The sequence below is a fragment of the Globicephala melas genome, chromosome 11 (genome assembly GCF_963455315.2).
Source record: "Globicephala melas chromosome 11, mGloMel1.2, whole genome shotgun sequence".
NCBI classification, from domain to species: Eukaryota; Metazoa; Chordata; class Mammalia; order Artiodactyla; family Delphinidae; genus Globicephala; species Globicephala melas.
In genome coordinates, this window is record NC_083324.2 from 38,103,079 (window position 1) to 38,112,068 (window position 8,990).

At 54.2% G+C, this 8,990-nt stretch overlaps 1 protein-coding gene across 1 annotated transcript; it reads right to left on the reverse strand.

Moving 5' to 3' along the window:
- Nucleotides 1–1,558: 1,558 nt before the first annotated feature.
- Nucleotides 1,559–7,296, reverse strand: GNAT1 (G protein subunit alpha transducin 1). The gene is made up of 9 exons (XM_030867223.2): nt 6,238–7,296; nt 4,998–5,040; nt 4,750–4,891; nt 4,489–4,646; nt 4,275–4,403; nt 3,887–4,016; nt 3,440–3,593; nt 3,133–3,324; nt 1,559–2,753 (listed from the first exon to the last, which is right to left on the reverse strand). Exons 1-8 carry the CDS (start codon nt 6,341–6,343, stop codon nt 3,134–3,136), a joined length of 1,053 nt encoding a protein of 350 aa, XP_030723083.1. The 5' UTR covers nt 6,344–7,296; the 3' UTR covers nt 1,559–2,753; nt 3,133.
- Nucleotides 7,297–8,990: the final 1,694 nt, after the last annotated feature.

Below are 8,990 nucleotides of genomic sequence, written 5' to 3' on the forward strand. Positions count from 1 at the left end.
CAGGGATGAGCAGCCCAGCTCAGCCAGGCCCAAAACCACCCAGTGAGATCCTGAACCACTGGCCTGAGCCTCATCCTCCCCTCAGGACTCTAAGCAACACCATTGTGGCTGCCCATGTGTCCTGGGCTCTCTAACCCATCCAGCGTCCCTCCCCTCCACCCCATGCTCAGGCCTGGGCACCCTCACTCTCCCCTTCTAGCCCCGCACAGGCTCACAGTGCCACTTCCACCTGAACATTGAGGATGCTGCCCACATGCTGCCTTCTGCCCAGCCCCAAATATCTGTCTGACTCCTGGACCTCTCCCCCAAGTGGCCACAGGTCCAGAAAACTCAGTCCCCTCAACACTCCTGTGCAGTCCCAGCTTGGTGGGGGCATCACATGCACTTGGTCACTGCACAGATCCAGACCCTTGTCAGTGAGTCCCACTCCTTGCAGATCCTGGCTCCACGGGGTAATGACATAAGTCTCTTCCTCATGGACCCTCCCAGCCCCACTCCTCTCCTCCCCCATGCCCAGCCCCCAGGAAAAATATGTGCCCCTATAAACATGTTTTTATGAAAAATTTTAATGATTATTTTTTCCAGAAACAGATTTGGAAAATATCATTGATGATTTTATTTCCATTAAAGCCAAGAAAATAAAAGTATAAATTCTGTTTTAGGTATAAATAAAATATTTAATCTTAAAATAATATTGTGAGTTTTAATATACCTACTTACAATTTGTTCGATGTTTTTTCAACTACTTTAATGTTCTGTAAAAAAAAATTAACCTTTAAAAATACATAAAAACATATACAGGAGTGGACATTTTTCCTTTTGCTTCAGGGTCCAATATGGCTCTGCAGGGCTCTCTTGGATCTTGTCTTTATTTAAAATTTTGATATTCTGTTCATTATGGATTTTTTGGCAGTAATTTTGATTTTTGAAAGTATTGCATTAATATTTATCTTGATTACTGATTTTTTTGGCATCACCTTAAATCTTAATACCTGAGGTGAGTGCCTCATTTGCCTCACCCTAATCCCAGCCCTGCAATTATATTCTAGCTTCAAGGGCTTCCTGGACCCATCATCTTCTGGAGGAAGCACAGGCCCTTAGGCTGGCATTTGGCACCTGCCCAGTCTCCCCACCCCGTCTCCCCTTCCCTGCTCCTGTTCCACTGAACTCCTGTGGTCCACCAGCCCATGTTCCTGGGCCTTATACACACTACAGTCCCTGCCAGAATGAGCTTCCACCTCACAACCCCCTCTTGATCCAACATCGTCCTTGTGAACATTTCCCACAGCTCCTTTCCCCCTCTCAACCCCTCTCAAGACCACAAATTGATCCCATGCCCCCAAGAGTGCCCCCTGCCATGTTAGGTCAGGTGCTTCTCCCTGGAAGGGACCACCTTCCCACTCACGTCCAGCCCAGCACTGGGCACTTAATAAATTTGCATGACTCATGATCATTAACACTCTCCCCCTCCCCCCAAGAAAGGACAGCTGGGGCCTGATGCAAAGATTTATTGCTGAGTCTGTGTATCTAGCTGAAGGGAGTGCAAATTATGCCCTGGCCTTGTTAGACGGATGCTCCTTGCCCTCGACTACAGCACAGGCCCCAGCCCACGGGCATCAGCGAGGACTTGGTGCTTGATGAGGAAGTAGGGAGCAGGGGTGTGGGGACATGGATGCCTTTGTCACTGATGGTTCAGGCATGGATCTCAGTTTTTCCCACCAGGGAATGGGCCCTGAATGGGAAGGATGAGAGAAGCTGCTGGCAGGGACAAGAGGGTCACCTGGGTTTGCTTATGACCCTACCTGAGGCAGACCCCTCTGGGCACAATCTGGGCCTCCTTCCTGTCCCAAATCCCCTGCCTGGGGCTGATCGATGGGAGCCGGACTCTGCTCCCAGCCACCCCTTAGGACAGTTCAGCCATTGGCCACAGCTGGTGTCAACAGCACCCTCCCTCAACAGACTGGCCTGGAGTACTGTGGGTGTGTAAGTAAGTAGGACATGAATACAGTGTCCAAGCATGGAGGGGGCAGAGCCTGTGGGGGAAGGGGTTAGGATATGTGGGGAAGGGTCCAGCTTGAGTCTCTTCCTGGCACCAGGAGCTCCCAGGCTTGCCCCCACTCACTAATTCGTCTATGTATGAGTTTCACAGGCCAGAGCTGGCTTGGACTTTGGACCCCTAAAGCTGCCGGGTGGGGCAGTCACTGGCCACTGGGCAGATGGGTGTCAGACTTGTCACATGGAGGTGGTAAGGCTAGAATGGGCTGATGGTAAGCAGCAGGCCTGCTTGGAGGAGGGTTCCCTTCCTGCCCCCCTGCCCTTCATGAAACTCTGGGAGGGAGGGCTGTTTGCTGAACCCAGACCCACCAGGTGAATCACGGGCCTCCTGGGGCAGGAGAGCAGCAGGAGATTGGTCAGTGGGGTACTGCTGAGTCACCGTGAGCTGTAGCTGCCCCAAGTACTGCTTGCTCCTAGCTGGGGCTGGCTGTGGTGGGTCCTGGAGGCCAGTGCAGCCAGGCCGTGAAGGGCAGTGCTGGGGTGGCTGGGGGCACCGGACTCTGGGAGACCAGGGAATCCTGGGAGCCATGGGGGAGGGTAAGTCCCTCAAGGTTAGCAGGGCTTAGGGTTTTGAATCTGTGGCTGGTGAGGCCACAGGCTGGGGCCCAGGAGTCCTGGGGGGCTGGTAGGGGTCATGCGGATTGGGGCTACAAGGCGGCAAGGGCTACAGGGTCTCAGGAATGCATGAGTCCAGGCACCTGTGAAGAGAAAAAGGAACAGAGTCAACATCCCTAAGCGCCCAAATAATTGGGTTTAGACTGAGAGACAGGTGGAGGTGGGCTTGGAAGCAGTGACACCTGGGGGGTTGGGGCGGGGTCAAAAGAGCTTGAGTGGGTGGGGCTTGTGAGCCAGGGGAGGGGCCTGTGGCCATGGGGTGGAGCCTGAGGAGTCAGGGTGGGGCCTGGAAGCAATAGGGTCTGGAAGTTGGCGGCCAGAGGGCAGGCAGTGGAGTGGATCTGGAGAGCTGGGGAGGGGCCTGCAGTCGAGAGGTGGGATGGGGAGCAGGGGAAGGGGCTTGGGGTATTGAGACCAAGAGGCACGACAGGGGAGCATCCCGGCCTGCGCGCGAGGAGCCACCTCAGAAGAGGCCGCAGTCTTTGAGGTTCTCCTTGATGATAATGTCGGTGACAGCGTCGAAGACAAACTTGACGTTCTGTGTGTCGGTGGCGCACGTCATGTGGGAATAGATCTCCTTCACGTCGCGTCTCATGTTGAGCTCGAGGAATTGCACCTTGATGTAATTGCCCGCGTCCTCATATGTGTTGGGCCCTGGCGAGGAAGGGGGAGCTCTCACTCCCGGTAGCAAATCCTCCCTGCGGCGGGAGGAGTGCAGGCCGAGATCGTGGGTTTGCGACGCCGCCTGGCGGCGGGCCGAGGTTCTCACCATTGTAGTCCGGAAAGCAGATGCTGAGGTGCGCCTTTTTTATCTTCTCCGAGAAGACGTCCTTCTTGTTGAGGAAGAGCACGATGGACGTGGTGGCGAAGTAGCGGTGGTTGCAGATACTGTTGAATAGGTGCAGGCTCTCGTGCATGCGGTTCTGAGGAGGGCAGAAGCTGTCGGGCACCGGGGACTGCGGCCGCCGCCCCCACCCGGCTGCAGCCGGCGGGCAGACCCCTGCTCTCTGGGCTCCGGGGCCTCCCTGCCCAGACAGCTCCAAGACCGTCTCCCCGTTCGCCCCCCTAAGCAGGGCAGCAGGCTGCCTCATCTCCTCCTTCAGACCGCTCTGGGTCGAATGTCCTCTCTCAGATGCTCCCCGCGCCCGCAGCGCTGTCTCTGCTTTCCGCTCTCCTCCTCCCCGCTCAAACGCTCAGGCCCTGCTGGAGCACTCACCACTTCGTCGTCCTCCACAAGCACCATGTCGTAGGCGCTGAGAGCCGCGATGAAGATGATGCAGGTCACACCCTCGAAGCAGTGGATCCACTTCTTGCGTTCTGAGCGCTGCCCGCCCACATCGAACATCCTGCGGGGCCGTGGGAACCTGAGCCGGCGCATCGAGTCCCCTGGACGTGCCCACAGGCATCCCCTGGTTTCCTAATGCTGGCTGGGAGGCACCCAGATGGGAGTGGCATCTGGAGGGGCCGGGCATTTCTGCGGGCGGGTTGTCCAAGAAGGGGCAGGGTCTCTCGTAGGGATGGGGCCTCTGGGATCAGACAAGGCCTCAGGCAGTGAACTTGCGGGCAGGCCCCCGGAGAGCGAGAGCTAGGGCGCGGGGTCGTACCGGAAGTTGAGGTCCTTGAAGGAGAACTGCGTCTCAATGATACCAGTGGTCTTGACACGCGAGCGCAGCACGTCCTGTTCAGTGGGCACGTAGCCCGGGGTTACCAGGCGCTCCAGGTCCGAGAGGTAGCTGCGGGAGATCCGGGGTGTGGGTAGGGTTGGGTGGAGGGGCGTGGCAGGGCCCCGCCCGCCCCGCGCCCCGCCTGTGCTCTCACTAGCCAGCAGAGTCGTTGAGCTGGTATTCCGAGGCGCGATCGAAACAGGCCTGGATACCCGAGTCCTTCCACAGCCGCTGGATGATGTCTGACATCTCCTTAGGCATCGTGCCCTCCTCGATGGTGTCCGCCATGTGCATCAGCTTCCGGGCATCGTCCTGGGGTGGGGGGCAGGGGAGTGGTTGGTGGTGACCATGGACTTGGGCCCAGCCTCGCACCTCGAGTCTCCAGAAGCCCTGTTCAGCTAGTCTCTTGGCATACCTGGCGCGCAGAGTCTCCATACTGGATATTGAGCGTGGTCATGGCGCGCACGATGGCCAAGATGGACTGTAGCGTGTTGCCATATATGATGGCAATGAACTCGAGGCACTCTTCCAGCGAGTACCCATCCTGGTGGATGATCCTGCAGCCGTGGGGAGCCGGGTCAGCACCTCTTGGGTAGGTGGGGAAGGACAGACCTCGTGCGTGTGCCCACCCCCAGGGGCCTCGGGTAGGGCAGGGGCACTCACTTCATCTGCTTGACAATGGTACTCTTCCCGGACTCACCGGCACCTGGAATGGAAACCCTACCTCAGAGACGCGCTGACCGCACTGCCGCCTCTATCACACCTGTTTTGCCCCCAACCCCCAAAGTCAGGTCATGATGCCCTGGCGGCAAAACATAAACGTCAGGAGTGACAGAAGGGGGCTGACGAGGGGAATCGACAACCTCGACTGTGCTGAGGAGCCTTCAAGACCCTGGTATTTTCAGTTTTATTATTCTGAGGACAAAAATAAAGAAACCTGGAGCTCCGCCTTGTGGAAGATTCTGGTACTGCATGCATGGGATTATTTGAGCCAGGTCAACCCCTGCTTTTAACCTGTGGTGGGAGGAAGTGTCTCCAAGAGGCTCAGAGGGAATTAGCACCTTTTGCTGGGGGAGAGGACAGAGCTAACAGCCCCTCTGAGCCTGTTCTCATGCGGGTGTTGGGCACAGTTAATGGGATTTCTGGCTTAGCCTCACTCTCTTGCCTGGGGTACTCTGGCTTGGTCCTTCTGCCCACATCTAGCTGTCTGGCTGGACCCTGGAGAGCCTGGGTAGAGTCTGCACTGCCCTCTCAAAGCAGCTCCTTCTTCCCTTGCGGGGAGGAAGTGGCCTTGGGGTACTAGATCAGCCCCATCTCCCTTCACTACCCATGGGACCAAGGACATGGCTTTACCTATTCCCGGCTGGGCCTTAGTACCCCCTACCCCCTTTAACTGTTCTGCAGGTCTGTCAACAATAAAGCTCTGGAAACTGAGGGTCATTGTCTGTGGATCTGGGTGGTCCTAGAGGCTGCCCACTCTCAGGAGGACTGTGACCTTCTCCCTCCCAAGGGAGCAGCCTTGTTGTGGGGCTCCCAAGGAGGCCCCTGGTTTCCGAGCCCTGCCCAGCAGGCCCATCAAGCCAAAGGCTGGTGTTTGAGGGAGCACAGCCAGGGCAAAACTAGGCCTCGTACACACATCTCTACAAAAGTGAGATTGGTACACCCTTCTTGGGAGGGGAGGTTGCCTGAGGCTGGGCCCTCTGAAGAGGGGTTCTGTGGGATACCCAGCCTTAGGGAGCCAAGGCATCACTTGTCAAGGCTTGGCCAGGGCTCCCACTCTGTTTCCTGCCAGGTTGCAGGCTCATTCTGTTTCCCAAGTCACACCTACTTCACAGAAGGGCCACCTGCCTGCCCCTGGGCCTCTGACTAGTAGCAGTGGCCTCGCCGCAGCCCACCCCCTTACCCAGAAGCAGCAGTTTCACGGTTCGAGCATCCTTCTCGGCATCTTCTTTCAGCTTCTTTTCCAGCTCCCTTGAGTGCTTCTCCTCAGCACTGGCCCCAGCCCCCATGGTGCCGGCAGGAGGTGAAGGAACAGGGTGGTCAGTTGGCTCTTCTGGATGCAGGGGATCCCCAGAGCCAGGCTCAGGCCAGCCTCTGGCCTCCCCAGACACCCTTCTGACCTCAGAACTGGCAATCAACTGGCTGTCCACAGACCTGTGAAGGCCCTGTTGGGGCTGCTTAGTGGGATTTGGGGGGTTGTTGGTACCCAAGAGCCAATCAGAGACAAGGACAGGTGAATCCAGCTCAGCCCCCAGCCGCCCTAATCAGGCTGGCATGGCCCCAATCCCTCAACTGCTGACTCTGCACCCCCTGTACGCTGCTCCCCAAACCCTCTGGGAGAGACCCTGGAGGTAGTCCAGCCCTGCTCCAGAGCAGGGAGACATGTTCCACAGGATCCAGGCTCAGAAAGGGGAGGAGAGGGCCTCAAGTTCCAGGGTGGGGGCATTGGGGGGTAGGCCTGGCAGCAGAGAGTAGAGGGAGAAGCATGCAAGGAGCACCTGACCCCTGCCCAGCACAGGGCTTAGCATTGCTCCTTACCTAGCTCACACCAGCCCTGGCGGATGGGTACCCACATCATTTTACTGATGAGGACGTGGAGGCTCAGAGGGTCGCACAGCAGGACGTAGTTGAGAAGGGCTCGTGACTCTGAACCAGGGCTCCATGCTCAGCAGGGAGTCAAGAGGGAAAGGTGGACATTGCATTTGCCCTGTACCAAGGTCTGCATCTGACCTGGTCAAGGCCTCTACATGCCTCCATGATTCCAATGGACTTGGGTGGGTGTGCAGGTCTGCTACGTGTACTGGGTGTGTGCTTGTATACTTTACTGGCACCAAGCAAGGCAACGACATGACACATTTGTCTATGTATACTTGTGTGTTTATGTATGCATTTTTATGCCTTTGTGAATGCATGTGTGTGTCTATGTTTGCCTGTTTGTGTACCGTGTGTGCATGTGCATGGATGTGCTTTTGTGCATTTCTCTTCATGTGCAGATGTGTTTGTATGTGTACTTTATTATGCTAAACTGGGTTAATGTGTGTGTGTGTGCGTATGAATGTATAAGTGCATGTATATGTGCATGTGTGTGCACTTGCCTGTGTACATGTACATTTATGCATGTGTCTGCCTGTATGTGTGCACACTTGCACATACCTGTGTCTACATGTACCCATGGTGCAACACTCTGACCTGCGGAGGTGGCCAGGCTCTTCCAGGGAATGTTTTGCAGGCCTGTTATCAGATGGGAAAACTGAGCCCTGAAGCAGGTCTGGTGTTCCCAGGGGAGGAGCAGATGAGCCTCACTCTTCTTCTGTCCCCTGTCAGTAATCTGGGACCTGCCTAGGGGTATCTCCAGGGCACACCTGCCTCAGTTTAGGGGTCAGAGGTCTCTGTGGGGGTTTAGATGGGACAGGACGTGCTGCTGAGTGGAAGTGGTTCAACCGAGCATGTAATGTTGAGCTCCAGCCTCTGGAGATTTACCACGTCCCATCAGAAGACCCAAATCCTGGGCTCTCAAGGCCGCCTCCTGGCTGAACTACCCGGAAACCTGGCTGTCTTAGGACTCAACTCTTGCGGACCTGGGGTGCCAGGGCCCCAGATACTGAGCATTGAAGACTGTCCCTAGTGTTGGGAAAGCTGGACAGGTGCATGTAAATCAATGAAGTTAGAACACACCCTTACACTATACACAAAAATAAACTCAAAATGGCTTAAAGACTTAAACATAACACCATAAAACTCCTAGAATAGAACATAGGCAAAACATTCTGACATAAATTGTACCAATATTTTCTCAGGTCAGTCTCCCAAAGGAATAGAAATACAAGGAAAAATGAACAAAGGTGACCTAATCAAACTTAAAAGCTTTTGCACAGCAGAAGAAGAACTACAATTCTGTAGCCTGTGGAAGGAAAACTACATTCACAGAAAGATAGACAAAATGAAAAGGCAGAGGACTTTGTACCAGATGAAGGAACAAGATAAAAGCCCAGAAAAACAACTAAATGAAGTGGAGATAGGCAACCTTCCAGAAAAAGAATTCAGAATAATGATAGTGAAGATGATCCAGGACCTCGAAAAAAGAATGGAGGCAAAGATCGAGAAGATGCAAGAAATGTTTAACAAAGACCTAGAAGAATTAAAGAACAAACACCTAGAAGAATTAAAGAACAAACAAACAGAGATGAACAATACAATAACTGAAATGAAAAATATACTAGAAGGAATCAATAGCAGAATAACTGAGGCAGAAGAATGGATAAGTGACCTGGAAGACAGAATGGTGGAATTCACTGCTGCGGAACAGAATAAAGAAAAAAGAATGAAAAGAAACGAAGACAGCCTAAGAGACCTCTGGGACAACATTAAATGCAATAGCATTCGCATTACAGGGGTCCCAGAAGGAGAAGAGAGAGAGAAAGGACCCAAGAAAATATTTGAAGAGATTATAATCGAAAACTTCCCTAACATGGGAAAGGAAAGAGCCACCCAAGTCCAAGAAGTGCAGAGAGTCCCAGGCAGGATAAACCCAAGGAGAAACACGGCGAAACACATAGTAATCAAATTGATAAAAATTAAAGACAAAGAAAAATTATTGAAAGCAGCAAGGGAAAAACAACAAATAACATACAAGGGAACTCCCATAAGGTTAACAGC